At 39.6% G+C, this 19,805-nt stretch overlaps 2 protein-coding genes across 4 annotated transcripts in view; one reads left to right on the top strand and one right to left on the bottom strand.

Moving 5' to 3' along the window:
* SHCBP1 (SHC binding and spindle associated 1) overlaps positions 1–19,805 on the bottom strand; it is a 45,060-nt gene that overhangs the window by 24,215 nt on the left and 1,040 nt on the right. For 2 of the 3 annotated variants that reach the window (XM_032271525.1, XM_032271526.1), the window contains exons 2-6: positions 17,363–17,530; positions 17,093–17,208; positions 15,691–15,876; positions 15,326–15,534; positions 8,045–8,137 (exon numbers count right to left, since the gene is read on the bottom strand). In XM_032271525.1, the coding sequence (XP_032127416.1) occupies positions 8,045–8,137; positions 15,326–15,534; positions 15,691–15,876; positions 17,093–17,208; positions 17,363–17,530 (772 nt within the window). The remainder of the gene's footprint in view (positions 1–8,044; positions 8,138–15,325; positions 15,535–15,690; positions 15,877–17,092; positions 17,209–17,362; positions 17,531–19,805) is intronic. The other variant, XM_032271527.1, reaches the window with a different exon arrangement.
* LOC116544912 (protein POLR1D-like) lies at positions 8,808–10,095 on the top strand. The gene has a single exon (XM_032271528.1). The coding sequence runs from the start codon at positions 8,839–8,841 to the stop codon at positions 9,205–9,207; it is 369 nt and encodes a 122-aa protein (XP_032127419.1). The 5' UTR covers positions 8,808–8,838; the 3' UTR covers positions 9,208–10,095.

The raw sequence follows: 19,805 nt of genomic DNA on the forward strand, positions 1-19,805 counted from the left end.
AGCAATAAAAAAAAAAAACAAGGCAGCAGCATAACGGAAACTCATAAATAAAGCCCTAAATCCCTGGGACAGAGCACCTGGGAACAAAAAGCAGTTTATGAGTTCTGCTGTAGCAGACCTAAATGTACCTGCCCAGCAGCTCTGAATGAACAACAGAGCTCACAGCTCAGCATTTGAGCTCCTGTAAAGAAGCGATTGTCTCCTCAAGCAGCTCCCTAACCCCTGTATATCCAAAGAGCCACCTGATAAAGGAGAGATCAGATTGACAATTGGCGGGTATCCTCCTGCGACAAAGATAGCAGAAGAAGAAAACTGGTAACAACCATCACTGTTCTACAGCTGCTGCAGGTAATCCCCAGGCAAGCAGGGACTGGAGTGGACCTCAGCAGACCTACAGCAGAGGGGCCACACTGTCAGAAGGAAAACCAAGAAACAGAAATAACCTCATCATCAACCAACAGAACGTCCGCTCAGAGACCCAATCTGAAGGCCAGCAACTACAGAGACGACAGGTGGATAAATCCATAAAGCTGGGAAGCAACCAGTGTAAAAAGGATGAAAACACCCGAAACCAGAACACCTCTCCTCCTACAAGGGATCACAACTCCTCACCAGAAAGGGAACAAGGTTGGATGGAGAACAAGTGTGATGAAATGACAGAATCAGACTTCAGAAGGTGAGTAGTAAGAAACTTCTGTGAACTTAAAGAACATGTTCTAACCCAATGCAAAGAAACTAAGAACCTTGAAAAAAAGATTTGAGGAAATGCTAACGAGAATGGACAAAATAGAAAGGAATATAAGTGAATTGATGGAGCTGAAAAACGCAGCACGAGAGCTTCGTGAAGCATGCACAAGTATCAACAGCCAAATTGACCAAGCAGAAGAAAGGATATCAGAGGTCGAAGATCAACTCAATGAAATAAAACGTGAAGGCAAGAATAGAGAAAAAAGGGTAAAAAGGAATGAACAAAGTCTCCAAGAAATGTGGGACTATGTAAAAAGACCTAATCTAGGTTTGATAGGCGTACCTGAACGCGACGAAGAGAATGAATCCAAGCTGGAAAATACTCTTCAGGATATTATCCAGGAAAACTTCCCCAACCTAGCAAGGCAGGCAAACATTCAAGTCCAGGAAATACAGAGAACACCACAAAGATATTCGTCAAGAAGAGCAACCCCAAGGCACATAATTGTCAGATTCACCAAGGTTGAAATGAAGGAGAAAATACTAAGGGCAGCCAGAGAGAAAGGTCAGGTTACCCATAAAGGGAAGCCCATCAGACTCACAGCAGATCTCTCAGCAGAAACCCTACAAGCCAGAATAGAGTGGGGGCAATATTCAACATCCGTAAAGAAAAGAATTTTCAACCCAAAATCTTCTATCCAGCCAAACTAAGCTTCATAAGTGAAGGAAAAATAAAATCCTTGTGAACATGCAAGTACTCAGAGATTTCGTCACCAGCAGGCTAGCTTTACAAGAGCTCCTGGAAGAGGCTCTACACATATAAAGGAACAACCAGTACCAGCCACTGCAAAAACATGCCAAATGGTAAAGAGAATCACCACAATGAAGAATCTGTATCAACTAATGGGCAAAACAACCAGCTAGCACCAAAATGGCAGTATCAAATTCACACATAACAATATTAACCCTAAATGTAAATGGACTAAATGCCCCAATCAAAAGACACAGACTGGCAAATTGGATAAAAAGACAAAACCCATCACTGTGCTGTATCCAGAAAACCCATCTCACATGCAAGGATACACAAAGGCTCAAAATAAAGGGATGGAGGAAGATTTACCAAGCAAATGGAGAGCAAAAAAAGCAGGAGTTGCAATTCTCATCTCTGATAAATTAGACTTTAAAGCAACAAAGATCAAAAGAGACAAAGAAGGACATTACATAATGGTAAAAGGATCAATCCAACAAGAAGAGCTAACGATCCTAAATATATACGCACCCAATACAGGAGCACCCAGATACATAAGGCAAGTTCTTAATGACTTACAAAGAGACTTAGACTCCCACACAATTATAGTGGGAGACTTTAACACCCCATTGTCAATATTAGACAGATCAACCAGACAGAAAATTAACAAGGATATCCAGGACTTGAACTCAGACCTGGACCAAGCAAACCTAATAGACATTTACAGAACTCTCCACCCCAAATTCACAGAATATACATTCTTCACAGCACCACATCACACCTACTCTAAAATTGACCACATAATTGGGAGTAAATCACTCCTCAGCAAATGCAAAAGAATGGAAATCGTAACAAACAGTCTCTCAGACCACAGTGCAATCAAGTTACAACTCAGAATTCAAAAACTAACTCAGAACCGCACAGCTTCATGGAAACTGAACAACTTGCTCTTGAATGTTGACTGGATAAACAATGAAATGAAGACAGAAATAAAGATGTTCTTTGAAACCAACGAGAATGAAGACACAACATACCAGAATCTCTGGGACACATTTAAAGCAGTCTCTAGAGGAAAATATATAGCAATAAGTGCCCACATGAGAAGCAAGGAGAGATCAAAAATTGGCACCCTATTGTCAAAATTAAAAGAGCTAGAGAAGCAAGATCAAAAAAACTCAAAGTCTAGCAGAAGACAAGAAATAGCTAAGATCAGAGCAGAACTGAAGGAGATAGAGACACAAAAAACCCTTCAAAAAATCAATAAATCCAGGAGCTGGTTTTTTGAAAAGATCAACAAAATAGACCACTAGCCAGATTAATAAAAAAGAAAAGAGAGAATAACCAAATTGATGCAATAAAAAACAATAAAGGGGTTATCAACCACAGATTCCACAGAAATTCAAACCATCATCAGAGATTATTACAAACAACTCTGTGCACATAAACTAGTAAACCTGGAAGAAATGGATAAATTCCTGGACACTTGCCTCCTCCCAAGCCTAAACCAAAAAGAAGCCGAAACCCTGAACAGGCCCATAACAAGGTCTGAAGTTGAGGCAGCAATTAAGAGCTTACCACCCAAAAAAACCCCAAGTCCAGACGGGTTCACAGCCTAATTCTACCAGACATACAAAGAGGAGCTGGTACCATTCCTTCTGAAACTATTCCAAACGATACAAAAAGAGGGAATTCCTCCCAAATCATTTTATGACACCAACATCATCCTGATTCCAAAACCCGGCAGACTCAACAAGGAAAAGAAACCTTCAGGCCAATATCCGTGATGAACATAGACACAAAAATCTTCAATAAAATACTGACAAGCCGATTGCAACAGCACATCAAAAAGCTTATCCAACATGATCAAGTAGGCTTCAACCCGGGGATGCAAGGCTGGTTCAACATACGCAAGTCTATAAACGTAATTCACCACATAAACAGAACCAAAGACAAAAACCACATGATTATCTCAATTGATGCAGAGAAGGCCTTTGACAAAATTCAACAGCCCTTTATGCTAAAAACCCTCAATAAGCTAGGTATTGACGGAACGTATCTAAAAATAATAAAAGCTATTTACGACAAACCAACAGCCAATATCACACTGAATGGGCAAAAACTGGAAGCATTCCCCTTGAAATGTGGCACTAGACAAGGATGCCCTCTCTCACCACTCCTATTCAATATAGTACTAGAAGCTCTAGCCAGAGCAATCAGGCAAGAAAAAGAAATAAAGGGTATTCAAATAGGAAAGGAGGAAGTCAAATTGTCTCTATTTGCAGATGACATGATTGTATATCTAGAAGACCCCATCCTCTCAGCCCAAAGTCTCCTGAAACTGATAAGCAACTTCAGCAAAGTCTCAGGATACAAAATCAATGTGCAAAAATCACATGCGTTCCTATACACCAATAACAGACTTAAAGAAAGCCAAATCAAGAACAAACTTCCATTCACAATTGCCACAAAGAGAATAAAATACCTAGGAATACAACTAACAAGGAACATAAAGGACTTCTTCAAAGAGAACTACAAGCCACTGCTCAAAGAAATAAGAGAGGACACAAACAGATGGAGAAACATTCCATGTTCATGGTTAGGAAGAATCAATCGTCAAAATGGCCACACTGCCCAAAGTAATTTACAGATTCAGTGCTATCCCCATCAAGCTACCAATGACCTTCTTCACAGAACAGGAAAAAACCACCTTAAACTTCATATGGAACCAAAAGAGAGCCCGCATAGCCAAGTCAATTCTAAGCAAAAAGAACAAAGTGGGAGGCATCACCCTACTGGACTTCAAACTATACTGCAAGGCTACAGTAATCAAAACAGCATGGTACTGGTACCAAAACAGAGATATACACCAATGGAACAGAACAGAGGTCTCAGAAGCAACACAACATATCTACAACCATCTGATCCTTGACAAACCAGACAAAAACAAGCAATGGGGAAAGGATTCCCTGTTTAATAAATGGTGTTGGGAAAACTGGCTAGCCATGTGCAGAAAGCAGAAACTGGACCCCTACCTGACACCTTACACTAAAATTAACTCCAGATGGATTAAAGACTTCAACATAAGACCTAACACCATAAAAACCCTAGAAGAAAATCTAGGCAAAACCATTCAGGACATAGGTGTAGGCAAGGACTTCATGACCAAAACATCAAAAGCATTGACAACAAAAGCCAAAATAGACAAATGGGACCTAATCAAACTCCACAGCTTCTGCACAGCAAAAGAAACAGTCATTAGAGTGAATCGGTAACCAACAGAATGGGAAAAAATTTTTGCAGTTTACTCATATGACAAGGGGCTGATATCCAGAATTTACAAAGAACTAAAACAGATTTACAAGAAAAAAACTAACAAACCCATTCAAAAGTGGGCAAAGGATATGAACAGATACTTTACAAAAGAAGACATACGTGAGGCCAACAAACAAATGAAAAAATGCTCATCATCACTGGTCATCAGAGAAATGCAAATCAAAACTACATTGAGATACCATCTCACGCCAGTTAGAATGGCGATCATTAAAAAATCTGGAGACAACAGATGCTGGAGAGGATGTGGAGAAATAGGAACACTTTTATACTGTTGGTGGGAGTGTAAATTAGTTCAACCATTGTGGAAGACAGTGTGGCGATTCCTCAAGGACCTAGAAATAGAAATTCCATTTGACCCAGCAATCCCATTACTGGGTATATATCCAAAGGATTATAAATCGTTCTACTATAAGGACACGTGCACACGAATGTTCACTGCAGCGCTGTTTACAATAGCAAAGACCTGGAACCAACCCAAATGCCCATCGATGATAGACTGGACAGGGAAAATGTGGCACATATACACCATGGAATATTATGCAGCCATCAAAAACGATGAGTTTGGGTCCTTTGTAGGGACATGGATGAACCTGGAAACCATCATTCTCAGCAAACTGACAGAAGAGCAGAAGATCAAACACCGCATGTTCTCACTCATAGGCGGGTGTTGAACAATGAGAACACATGGACACAGGGAGGGGAGCACTACACACTGGTGTCAGTTGGGGGGAAATAGGGGAGGGACGGTGGGGGGTGGGGAGCTGGGGAGAGATAGCAAGGGGAGAGATGCCAGATGTAGGTGATGGGGAGGAAGGCAGCAAATCACACTGCCACGTGTGTACCTATGCAACAATCTTGCATGTTCTTCACACGTACCCCAAAACCTAAAATGCAATAAAATAAATGGGGGGAAAAAAAAGACTCAAATTTTAAAATAAGTTTCTTAGCATTTCCCCATTAGCTTATTTCTTTTCATTATATTGATACTTCATAGTCCAGAAGCAATAAACTAACATTTGTGTCTCAGACCCTGAAGTTCTTGTTTTTCTCAGACCTCCTTTAGTCAGGTATAAGCAATGTGTTTTGAAGTAGAAAGGAAAAATATTTACTGCACAGTACCAAATCCAGACAGTCTTGTTGGATCTTGCCTGTTGATAGCCCCACTCCTATCTTAGCCCAGAGACCTTTTTTAAGTCTGCCTATGTTTGAAAACTTTCTAGACTCTCCATCAAGTACCACATCTTCTGCATAGACACACACGATTCCTCCCTTATGCCTTTCCATATGCCAGTGATGTGCAAGCTATGCATGTAAGTCATTTCTTGTTAGTACATGCAAGGCTATCAAATCAGAATGCAATTATTTTCCAAGTAAAGATTGAATTTGCCAGATATACATTATGTTCCCTTATCATATTTCACATCAATCAAAACCAGTCATTTCTTTTTAACAACAAGGGCATCAAACCTAGAAAATACTCAAGTTTATTGAAATTTTGGGTTTTTATTGAATATGCTAAGGAAAAATAGGAAATACATAATGGAAAAACTGCAAAGCCTAAATAGAATCATAGCCCATTTATGAACAGCTGAAATCAGACATACATAATTCTAAACCAGGTAGAACTATTAATCAGACTTTCACACTTTTTTTTTTTTTTTTTTTTGAGGCAGGGTCCCACTCTGTCACCTAGGCCAAAGGGCAGTGGTTCAGTCATAGCTCACTGCAGCCTAAAACTCCTGGGCTCAGGCAATCCTCCTGCCTCAGTGTCCCCAGCAGCTGGGACTACAGGCGTGCTCCACCACACCCAGCAAACTTTTCTTTTTTTAGGTTTTGTAGGTGGGGTCTCACTATGTTAGGCAGGCTGGTCTCAAACTCCTGGGGTCAAGAGGTCTTCCCGAGCTGGGCACAATGGCACAGGCCTGTAATCCCAGCACTTTGGGAGGTCGAGGCAGGAAGATCACTTGAGGTCATGAGTTAGAGACCAGCCTGGCCAACATGGTGAAACTCCGTCTCTACTAAAAATACAAAAATTAGCTTGGTGTGGTGGCATGCACCTGTATTCCCAGCTAGTCAGGAGGCTGAGGTAGGAGGAACACTTGAGCTCAGGAGGTTGAGGCTGCAGTGAGCGAGATCACATCACTGCACTCCAGCCTGGGCAACAGAGTAAGAGCTTGTCTCAAAAAAGTCACCTTCCTGCTTCTGCCTCCCAAAGTACTGGAATTACAGGTGTGAGCCACCATGCTGGGCCTCATACACTTTTTATTTTATTATTATTTACTATTAAAACCAAGAGAAACTTACCAAATCCACTTGCGTTACACAAAAATGTAGGGGCTTACTGCCTTATCTTCTCATCTCATCTTTCACATGGGGAAAAAAAATCATCTTTCAAACAGGGAAAAAAAATCATCTTTTACCCAGGGGAAAAAATTACCTTCTACAATTATTTTTTGGAGTATAAGTTATAATTTTATTCTTATTGCAGCACTGCCTATGAAGTCACTGCTCATGAATGCAAGAAAAAAAATTACTGGTCTTAAAGCACCATCTAGTGGGAAAATAAATGCCACAGTTAATAAGGTCACTATAGAACAACTACTTGTATTTGGGTTTTGTGGTTAATTTTGGTATTTTTTGAGGGTTTTTTTCTGCCAAAATATGATTAATTTGAAGAACGTACTTAGGTTTTTTTGAAAATTTTTATTTACCACCAATATTAACTACTTATTCTTTTTATCTATTTCTGAAATAAGGTTTAAGGCAGGAGGCTGACAAAATATCCTAAGGTAGATCTGTTAGTTCTGCCTGCTGTTTCACTACAGGAACTTAGAGTAAAGCCATATCCCTTTAAAGTATTCTTTATAAAATTAAAGGAAAAATGTCTCCTAGAATTCAAATAATGTCACTGTTTTTCAAACAATCGAATTTAACAAAGGGCTTTTTTAATCCACTAGTTCAACTGAATTTTATTCAAATTAACAAAACAGTGAGCTATTAATTTAGATGTTCTTGAACTCCCTGCTTTTACACTCAGTTTATAAACACTAAAAGCAGGTTTCTCTGCACTTCTACAAGTTTCATTTAATAACATGTAAAGGGGTGGTATAATTTGTACATCAGTCTATTTCTGTCTATAAGACCCTGGAGAGAAAAAGTGAAAAAGTGTGTGTGTGTGAGTGTGTGCACGTGCGCGAGCACACACGCCTCCTAGCCAAAACTAAAACATGGATAACTATTTTTCCAACATGTACAACGTCAGTAATAAATACTTACAATCTTAATCGAGGTTCAACACATCTGACAAAATAATCATATTCATCCTCCTCTTCTTCATCCCAACTCCTCCAAATGTTTTGGTAGAAAAATCTGAAATGAAACTTAGTATAATTCAAATTCTATAACTGGCTCAAAACATTAGGATTTTGGAGGGGTGAGACCTAAAGAGTAAATCAAAACAATTCTCCTATCTTAGAGAAGGTTGCATATTTGCTATGGTTGATAGTCATGAGTCACGCAGCATAAAGATCTTTTGTGGATCAGCTACAGAAGTTTCTCCAAATCCTTGGTTTTGTTAGGACTTTTTTTTTTCTGAGACGGAGTCTCACTCTGCCGCCCAGGCCGGAGTGCAGTGGCACAATCTCAGCTCACTGCAATCTCTACCTGCCAGGTTCAAGTGATCCTCCCGCCTCAGCCTCCCGAGTAGCTGAGATTACAGGTGTCCACCACAATGCCCAGCTAATTTTTTGCATTTTTAGTAGAGATTGGGTTTCACCACGTTGGCCAGGCTAGTCTCAAACTCCTGACCTCATGATTTGCCTGCCTCGGCCTCCCAAAGTGCTGGGATTATAGGCGTGAGCCACTGCCTGGAAATTGGGTCAATAATTATCTTGCTTGCATTAATATTTCTTAATGTATATATAGTTCACATTTATTTCAATGTTTAAGATTATAATTGTGACCTTCCGTTCGGTCGGTCCTTCCTTCCTGCTTCGCCTCCACGCCTCCTGCTATGGGGCAGAGCCCCCGATACGCTAGCACCATCTGGGGATCCGGAAACCGGCTCCACAATGGAAGAGGACCAGGAGCTGGAGAGGAAAGCCATAGAAGAACTGCTTAAGGAGGCAAAACGTGGAAAAACTAGAGCTGAAACAATGGGACCCATGGGTTGGATAAAGTGTCCTCTTGCTGGTACCAATAAAAGATTTCTAATTAACACAATTAAAAACACATTGCCCACTCATAAAGAACAAGACCATGAACGAAAAGAGGGCAATAAGGAACCAGCGAAGAGCCAGCCCCAGAAAGAAGAAAACCCGAAGAAACACAGAAGCCATCCTCACAAGCACAGATTCCATGCCCGAGGTTCTGTCAGTTACTCCCCACCACGGAAGTGGAGCAGCCAGGACAAGTACGAAAGACGGCCCAACTGGCAGTGAGGCCAAAGCCAGGGCCAGTCAGCCCTGCGGGCTCCGTGGTCCTTCAGGTGCGATGTGCAGAGGCGTTAGCTGGCAGGGCAAACATCTGAGAGTGACTTTTACAGTAGATCCTTTGTTGTTCTTAAAGAGGCTGCTGGACATTGGCAAAAAATGATCTAGCAACTCTTCCAGGAAACAAGGACAAAGGAGGATGTCTTGGCAAGTTTAAGCTACTTCTGCAGTGTAGTAGATATGTATTATTGTTAGTCTATCTTGTTTGGAAGCGCGTTTCAAAATATGTATAGAATTTAAAGTTTTCAGAAATTGTTAAAACTAGTTCCAGTTTTTTGGTCATTTCTCAAGGAAAAAAAACACTTATAAATCATATATGTAATTTTTTGGGGGTATCAAATTTAAAATTTAGAAGTCATCAGTCCAGTGACCATATTTATGAAAAGCCGTAGCCCTCCAAGGTCTGGGAATTTATCAAGAAACTCTTTGATAGCTCTGCATTTGTTTCCCTTTAGGTGAACAATGTAGGACATCCTCAAAGTGGCTTTGAATTTTATGCTCCACTTCAGTTACCAGAGGTTAAACAATGGGTTCTGTTGTTTTCTGTGCATTCTCAAACTCATTTATTAGAACAATTTTTCCGTATTTAATTTTTTTAATATATAAGTTTTAAGTGGTGCTTTAAAAAGATCCCTCACAAGTTAAAAAAATTAAGTTATTTCAGTGCAAGATCTTACCAGCTAAAGACGTAACGATACCACTATTAGTGTAGTTGTTCCAGAAATCTTCATTTTAAATAGAAGTGTTTACAGCATCTTCTCCCCCACCCCCCAGTACTGGTTTTCAGTACCTGTTTTAATATACAATTACAAACCTTTCAAACCTGTATTCCTTCTTTACACTCAGGAAATTGTCATCAAATGCCCTCCTCCCCAGTCCACAAAAGGAAGAAGATGAAGATTCCATCTCCCTGTTCCCCTCCCCAGTTTTCCAAAGTGTCTGAGTGTATGCCTGGCTGTCCTCAGATCATCACCATGCCACATCCCTGCTCCCCACTTCCTGGCAGCCAAGGAAAGCCCTTTCTACATGCTAGAAAGAAATACATCTGAAAAGTTAGCTTTGGGGTATTAAAAACTAGAATAGACTTCTCCGCCACTGAGCCACACCCTCATCCTCCTAGGGAGGGACAAACCTAAAGCATTTTAATCCACCCCTTCTCCCACCCCAGATCCCAGGGACTCATTCTGTGACTTTGTAACCACACTCATTCCTTTCAAACACAGAGGAGGAATCATTGCTTCATCTGAATTTATTCAAATATAGTAATGCATTAGCCAAAATTATTTGTGCAAAATTTGAAATGTTTTGTATTTAAATATTAGAAATAGCACAAAGTTATGGAGTTTTAAAAAATTGTTATAATTAAGTAAAAATAAAGCTGAATTGTGTCAAAAAAAAGATTATAATTGCTTGGAGTCTTTATTTAGGAGTTTGATGATGTTTTCATGACCAGATATATGATACAGAAACTTTAATTTTGTTTATATCAGTCAGCCTATGGTAAAACTAGTTTCATTAACGTCGCAGTTTCTAGGAACCTACTAATTACAGTAACTGAGGATTTTACTACAATGCCTGGCTATGTCTTTTTGTGATCAACAGATTCAGGTTGTCAGCCTGATGCACCCACTACAAAGTTCTCTTTCTCTAATGGTTGCAGTAGTCATTGATGTTCACAGTCTAGAACCTTTATTTCATTAATGGTTACAAAATACTGATAGACAGTCTATCACTTTCTTCATGTATTGGTTAGAATACTTTTGTAAAGAAATTCCTTAGGTGATTCCAAAGTGCTTCCAAGGTTGATTAGAGAGAAGACAGTAGATGTCCTAGGGCTGATCCCTGGATAACTCCGACATTCTAAAGTTTAAGCATGAGAGGAAAAGCTGGCCAAGATGACCAAGAAAGCAAGCCAGTAAGACATCAGCTGAACAGTGGTGTCCCAGAAGCTGAGAGGAGAGTGTGTTAAGATGGGAATGATCAAACACCTAGTATGTCAAGAGGTCAAGCAAGGTAAGATCAGAGGCAAGACGAGACAGTGAAATGTCAACTGAATACAAGAACATGAATACAGAACTGAATACAAGAACATGGAAGTCTTTGAGCACAATTTCAGAGATGAAGTCAGGGTAGAAGTGTTACCGGAACACCAGGAAGTATACACTGTGACTATATACAGCTCTTTCAAGAAGTTCTGTTGTGAAAAGGAAGCACTGAAAATGAAACCAGCCATCTCTTAATTACTATAGATTGGGCTGTTAGTCCCTTCACCCTCTAGTAGAGTCTTTTTATTTTTTGTTTTTGTAATGAAAAAAAAAACACCTCTGCTGCCTCCCTTTTAGCCCTCAGAAAGAAGTCCTGAATGTACTACTATAAATAGATTCATAATCTGGCCCTATTGCACCTCTCCTGCCTCAGACCTGTTGTACATAAACTCTCAATTTCACAAGATCTTTCAAACCTCCACGTAACATGTTAGTCAAGCTGCCAGAAGTGCCTTCCACCTTTTCCACCTGGTAAGCTTATAGTTACATTCCATGACTCGGCTTCAATGTCATCCTCACCAGTACCAATGCAAGCATTTACACATCATTCCCATCTGTACCTCCCCTAGTGCTGATTCTTTCAAGCCAGAAATGTGGAAGTCAGCCTTGACTTCTCTCATATCACTCACATCCTCTCATCTCCTATATTTACCGGACCACAAAGTCCCAGCCATTTTGCTTTCTCAGTAAGCCTCCATCTGTCCTCTCCATATCCCCACTCTAGTCCTCTCTCTTGCCTCTTAACTGGTCTCCCTATTCCATCTCCCACCATCTGTTTTCCACACAGAAGCCATGATGAACCCTTGAAAACACAATGCTGTACTTCAGGGGGCTGAGGTGGGAGGACTGCTTGAGCCCAGGAATTCAAGTCCAGCTTGGGCAACAGAGCGAGACCCCCATCTCTACAAAAAAAAAAAAAAAATGTAAAAAAATTTAGCTGGGCAGTGGTGGCACATGCCTGTAATCCCAGCTGATCCAGAGGCTGGGGCAGGAGGATGAATTGAGCGCAGGAGTTCAAGCCTGCATTAAGCCATAATTGCACCACTGCACTCCAGCCTGGGCAACAGAATAAGACCCTGTTTCCAAAAAAAAAAAACAAAAACACAAAACTAGTAATATTCGCCCAAAAATGAAAATCCTTCAGTGGCTTCCCACTGCTCTTAAAGAAAAAAATGACTAGCTAACAAAGCCTTGCATCATCTTGTGATATTGTGCTGGCCTAGAGCCAGAACCAGAGCAAAACTATTTTATAAAATGCAAAACTGTTTTTAGATAAGTTGAAATGGCTGCCCCATTCTCCTCACAATAACTACTGTCCTTGGCCTCTTGTTTGTTCTTCAAAACTATGTAAAGTTGCTTACCTTTTCTTATCAGTAACTGCCAGAATTGCTAGCCTTTGCTTACCGGCAATTGCCAGACTAAGCAGCCCAAGCTAGTTCCATCCTGGCTCCTGTGGCTTGTAATAAGTAACTAAGGTCTGTGATTTCCACCTTAACCAGATAATGTGTAAACAAATGTTTATCTTGACTTCTGTAAACCACTTAAGTAACAAACGGAATGACAAAAGTCCCCATCCCTTGGAATGTCTGGAGACCCCCACCCTCATCTCTGCCCAGGAGGTAATTTACAGAATCCACTAGCCCTCGGAATGTCTAAAGCCTTTTCATCCCCATCCCTGCCCCTCACCCCCACTCCCAAGGTGGTTTTTCGGGTATAAAAAAATCGTGGCACCCTCCTATTGCCACCACAGGTTGGAGAGACGTGAGTCCTCTGTGGTCGCCGGCATAATAAATGACCCTGCAATCTGGCATACTTTTGTCTTGTGATAACTTTCTACACTTGGTCAAATACAAAAATCTGACCCCTGCCAACCTCTCTAATCTGGTTTCCTAGGTCTCTCCCAGCACTGTCTGTGTTCCAGCTATGCTGGCCTTTCAGTTCCTTAAACACACTCAGCTCCTAAATCTTTTTCCTTCCCCACCCCGCCACCCCTTTCCCCAAACTAACCCAAGTTCAAATGTCATTATTCCAAAAAATAACCCTAGAACAGCAACTTGACCTAATCTGAGGACACCCTGTAATTCTTCCCAGCACTCACTGCTACTTCTAATCAAGTAGACATCTGTGCGTGATTATTTCATCAAGGTTCATCTCCTAGCTTTAGACAGGCAGCTCCCTGATGATGGTGCCTGTCTCATGCACCAGACATACTCCACCCTTGACTAAGAACCTGGCACTCAAATATTTATTGAATCAACCAACAAATGAAAACCCTCATAATTTGGCACTGACCCAAATCTCAGCCCTCAAAATGAAGAGTAAATTTAACCAGACTCCTCTTCAAATAATATTACCAAATAACATTCCAGATACTTATTTTTCTACCAACTTCTATGCCCATAGAGATTAGCTCCCTGATTCCTAATTTCCTAGACTTATCAGTTACCCCTTTATCTTCAAATGCTTCAATTGGCAGACTTTTTTAAAATGAGAAAAAGGGAAGGGAGTTCTTTTGGTTCTGGACAGAAACTAGTTTAGATTCATTCTGCTTGGCCCAATACTGAACATCTAGGGTTACATGTTCTTGCATACAATTAGAAACTGTCTGTAAGATGTTAGCAGAAGGGCCTGAGACACTCAGCTTCTTTGCAGAGCATTCAAATTAAGCTCAGCAAAACCAGGTTAACTCACTAATGGTATAGAAAATGGAAAGTACTTTTTATACTACAAAACACCAAGCAATATTATTTACATTATGGTCATTAATTATTACTCAGTCTTCTAGTTCCTGGAGGAATATAAGTCTATTTTTAAATAGCTAAAGTCAGCCTTCTTTGGTGAATATACTTACATACAGAAGATCCAAAACAACTATCTGTATCAGGAGCCATCTAATAAAAGATTGATCTGAAAAATTGTTTAAATCATACCCACTGATCCAGGTATGGGCTATCTTTCGCACGTAAGGGACAAGGGGTCCTTCTCATCCTCCTCAGCCTGGCTCAGAGCTAATGGGAAATAACTATGGCAAAAAAGGCTGACAGGTAGGAATACAACCCCTAATGATCCTAAAAGCAGCCTAAGAAAACGCTTGCTTTGACCAGACCTATGCTTGAAAAACTGTGTATTCATCATTTAGCAGTGCATACAGCATGGTATATAACCTTCTTCACTGTCTTTCTCTTCTTCTACTTTCTGTAGTCTTATATTGACATATACCAACCATAAGCCTTAACATCCACAACTTTTAAGCCAGCTTATATACAAACCAAATTAAGAATCCCCTACTTTTGTTAACATTTGGGAAAATCAAGTAAAAGACAAATAGGAATTCTTTATACACTAGGCCCTTGAAGAACAGAGTCTGAATTTCATGGGGTCCACTGATAAGTTACACTGAGTGTGCCAGCCTCTCCAGCCTCCCTTTCCACCTCTCCTCCACTTCTTTTGCCTCTGCTATCCTGAGGCAGCAAGACCAATCCCTCTTCTTTCTCTTCCTCCTCAGGTGAAGATGATGAGGATGAAGACCTTTATGATGATCCACTGCCACTTAATGAGTAGTAAATACATTTTCTCTTCCTTATGAATTTTCTTAGCACTTTATTATAAGATAATACACATACAAAATATGTGTTAATCAACTATTTATGTTAATGGTAAGGCTTCTTTTCTGGTCAACAGTAAGCTATTAGTAGTTTAGTGTTGGCAGAGTCAAATGTTATACTCAGATTTTTGACTAAGGGTGGGGGAAGATAGGCACACCTAACCCCCACATGATTCAAGAGTCAACTATACTAGTTTTTTCTGCTTTTCTCAAAGTTTGAAATTATCATAAAATGATTTAAAACATTTTTAATTTTTTTTAATTTAAAAAAGATTATCCTGTCTTCGGATATTTTTAAATATTGCAATGACCAAGTTTATAGTTGAGTTTTAAATCTAAGTCTAACACAAACCAGAATTACTTCATTTCATCCAAAGTTTCTGTCCACAAGGTTATTTTTCTCAGCTTCTTTTCCTACCTGACATGCTCAATTGCAAGGGCTGTCTGGTCAAACACTCCCGAATCATCAAATACCACCCACAGCTCCTGCAGGGGCAGCCGATGTTCCTTCAGATCCAGGAGTTCCTTCATACACTCCATGGTAAAAGCGCTCACTTGAGAGTCACAGAGGTATGGTTCGGCAAGCCTCACCACTGCCTTCAAGGCTGCAAAGTCCACATCCGTGACCTGAAATTCAAAATAATGTGATTTAACATAAGGAAATCAAAATTAAGATACACCTATAAGACACTAATGACAGCCTGATTTTTTTAAAAGCATACAACAGGAGTGGGGAACCTTTACCCATAATATAAAGGATAAACAAGACAGGCTGGCTCTTACCCTCATGGAGCTTACACTGTAATCAGGGAGATCAATAAGCACGATGGTAACGAGTAGGTGACAGAGAGTAACTAGCAGGGGTGAGGATCTGATTCTGCTGAGATGGCCAGGGACGTCAGCTCTGAGCCAGGCTGAGGAGGATGAGAAGGAAGTGGCCATCTGAAGAGCAGGAAAGGCGCAGAAGACCTTTGGCAGAGACAGGGTTGGCAGCTGAAGGAGCAGAAAGACAGTCCTTGCCGGAGCCAAAGGGAGGAAATGGAGGAGGGGTGTGCAGTGGAGCAACAAGAGATGAGGTGAGAGAGAGAGGCAAGGAGACTAGGACATGAAGGACATCCAAAGGAGCATGGATTTTATATGTTTTCTACACAATGAGAAGCCGAAATGCCAATACTAAGACCTTAGTAAAGGCAATGCATTAAAAGTTTTAAGCAGAGAAATGTCATGCTTCTATTTTAAAACAATGAGTTTGATTGTTTTCAGAGAACTGACTGGTGGCGGTGGGGCGGTGGGTAACTATCATAAACAAATGAATAGGCCTGAACTTCAACCAAAAAATAGCATAATCTATTTAAAAATAGATTAAATTTTTAAAATATTTAAATTTTTAAATAATCTAAATTTTTTTAAATTTCAACCTTTAAAAAATTTTAAAACTCACAAGGAACAGCTGGGCAATCCACTACCTCGTACATAATCACTGCAGTATGTGATGCCATTTTCTAAGGGAGCCGCAACAACAACTTGGATTCACACCCCCTGGTTTGACATTTTAGTTTACTAGGGCTTTTTGTGGTCAGTTAGCAAACACTGAGAAAAATTCAAAGCTGTAATTAGAATGCAAATGTAATGTAAAAGGCCCAGTCAGGTGAAAAATAAGATTGTTTTTACATTCTGCAGTGGGACACACTGTCAAGAGATTATCCACATACAACTTTGCTAAGCAAAAAGTGGGTTATTTTAAAAATGCCTCTTAGCAGAGGTTGCAGTGAGCTAAGATCGTGCCACTGCACTCGCCTGGGCAACAGAGCAAGACTTAAAAAAAAAAGTAAATAAAAATAAATAAATACAAATGCCTCTTAGGTTTGAGCTACTTAATGAACTACAATTAAGAAGTTAAAAACTTTTTTGAAACAATTAACTTCATAATTAGGCCTCATTTTTTAAGTGATCTCAAATACCTTCTTTTAATTAAACCAGTTTAATTCCCTGGTAGAAACTCCTCAGTTGCCTTTAAAATTTGTGGAACACTTGCTACAACATGGCAATTAGATGTAAATTTGAATTACATGCTATTTGAATCACTTCATAAACTTTAATTAAAAATAAGCACTTTGGCTATAACAGTCTGAAGTAAAGTGCTTATAGCTAAAGCCAAAGGTCTTAACAATAAAATTAACCTTACCTCAACCAGCACCTTGAACACATTAGTATGCCAGACTGCCCGCCATCCACATGTTTCAAGGACCTTCTCCAAGAAATCAGCTGTGAATTCCTTTACCTCAGAGGCCTTGCAGTCAGCTACAAAGAAATTAAACACAGGAAGAAATAAGAATGCATAAAGCAGAAGGAAGTTAATAAATCCACTTAAATCCACTTTCTCAGAAACAACTGACAATCTGAGGGACTGAAACTTGTAAACTAAAAAAATAATAGATGCAAAAAACCTACTCACCTAAAATGTAATCTTGATAGGCTCTGAATCGCTCATAGAATAGAAGTTGATTTGTTTGGAAAATTTTTGGGAAAAGGGTTTTTCCTTCTGGCATAAAACTTTGTAAACTAGAACCTGGTTTATCATGGTAGCTACAATCACTGCATGAATCTTCATCTTGGAACAAACCTTAAAAAAAAAAAAAGTAAGTTCCAGTGCCTTATTGAATGCTTCTATTTTCATATCCTTGCATAGAAATCCCAAACAAAATATAAACAAGAATTTGAATATAAATGTTCTACTTACCTCTACCATTAGCAGAAGAAACTAGTTTTCCAAACTTAAAAATATTTCAAAATCCAAATTCTACTTCAAAACAATAAGCTTTTAAGATCTTTAACAGTTAGATTTTTGTTGTTGTTCTATGATGTTTTGGGGGCCAGCAGAAAGCTGTTTGTTTTTGTTTTAGAAACAGTCTCACTCTGCACCTAGGCTGGAGTGCAGTGGTGCAATCATAGCTCACCCCAACCTCAAACTCCTTGGCTCAAGCAACCCTCCTGCCTCAGCCTCCTGAGTAGCTAGGACTACAGACATGTACCACCACATCCAGCTGGAAGACAGTTGATTTTTAATTCAGTGGAAATCACTCAAGTTCTCCTTCAAAGCATACAGCCTGTGATTTATACTACAGTTAGTAAGTTACAATGATCAAGTATCTTATTTATTTTCCAAAACAATTCCATAAAGCTCCTTTAAGAAAGGGAGCTGACGTCCCCTCAAATGGGTTAAACTCTCCCATTATTTCCTACAATATCAGTCTGTCAATGGCCCTTCAATAAACAGGGATGAGCGAGTCTTAATAATCCATAAGATTTACTTCAGTAAGGGTATTAGATTCCTCAGTAATTTCAATGACTGTGTCTAAGGAAAAGATCAGAAAATGCAAATCACATTAGGTTTGGGCTACACATAATGTTACATAAGTTATGATTCAGCCAGTGGCATATCTAATTCTGTGTAATAAGATGTTTTTAAAATAAAAAAAATAATATGTTTTTAATAAATGAAACATCTACCAAATAAGCAATGCTAAAAAGGGTAGCTTTTAGAATGCAGAGTAGTTTCGAGAGGTGGTTTCAGGGAAGGTATCTGATCTGTTAGCAGAAGCCTTTTTTCCCTCTCCCCCTTGATTTTCTCCTTCCTCTTCCTCCTTCATTTATTTGTCCCTGTTCACACCACCAGAAGTACTTGATCTACAGATGATCAAAGTATACTCAAGGGTCTACTGCTCACAAACACTGATGCACAAGAGCCTTAGAAGGCATCAGTACCTTACTGGCTGTGTGACAATCACTCTGTACCTCAGCTTCCTCTCCTATAAAGGGAAGATAAAATAGTACATCTACTTCAATTAAGAAAATTAAATTATTTAATAATTTATAACAGTGCCTATTACATAATATATATGTTTAGTAAAGAAATAGTAGTACTTCGGCACCATTTTTTTTTTCAGCACCATGCTTTATAGCTACTTTGTTTTTGTTTTTCCAGCTTTATGGAGGTATAATTAACAAATAGAAGTTATATATATTTAAAGTTTTTAACATGATGGCCAGGCATGGTGGCTCACATCTGTAATCTCAGCAATTTGGGAGGCCAAGGAGGGTGGATCACCTGAAGTCAGGAACTCAAGACCAGCATGGCCAACATGGTGAAACCCCGTCTCTACTAAAAATACAAAAATTACCCAGGTGTGGTGGCAGGTGCGGGCACCTGTAATCCTAGCTACTTGGGAGGCTGAGGCAGGAGAATCACTTGAACCCAGGAGGCAGAGGTTGCAGTGAGCTGAGATCGTGCCACTGCACTCCAGCCTGGGCAAGAGTGAGACTCTGTCTCAAAAATAATAAAATAAAATAAAAAATAAAGTATATTACATGATGTTTTGATATACCTATACATTATGAAATGATTACCACAGTAAAGTGAATTAATATTTCCATCACCTCGCATACTTACCTTTTGTGTGTATCTGGTGTGAACACTAATGATCTACTCCATTAGCAAATTTCAAGTACAAAATTTGCATCATCACATCATTGCCTATTAATACTGTAATAATAACACAGTATTATTAACTATAGTCACCATGCTGTATTTACATCAGATCCCCAGAACTATTCACCATGCGTAACTGAAACTTCGGACCCTTTGACCAACATCTGCCCATTCTCCCCCTGGCAACTACCACTCTACACTTTTTCTGTAACTTCCTCTTTTTTACATTCCCCATATAAGTGATGTCATGCAGTATTTCTCTATGTTTGCAGCCACCTTAAAAACATTATTTCACTTCATCTTCACCACAAGTACAACCATTGGCTTAGTCTTGCAGATGGGAAAACTGAAGCCAAGCAGCTTTTGCCAGTTGGAAAGGTTAATAGTGGAATTGTCACACTTATGTTTT

The sequence above is a fragment of the Sapajus apella genome, unplaced genomic scaffold, assembly GCF_009761245.1.
Source record: "Sapajus apella isolate SASKATOON/1434 unplaced genomic scaffold, GSC_monkey_1.0 scaffold235, whole genome shotgun sequence".
NCBI lineage: Eukaryota > Metazoa > Chordata > Mammalia > Primates > Cebidae > Sapajus > Sapajus apella.

What these genes read in the sequence shown, in the direction of transcription:
- LOC116544912 (XM_032271528.1), top strand. Translation starts at nt 8,839, where the DNA reads ATGGAAGAGGACCAGGAGCTGGAGAGGAAAGCCATAGAAGAACTGCTT.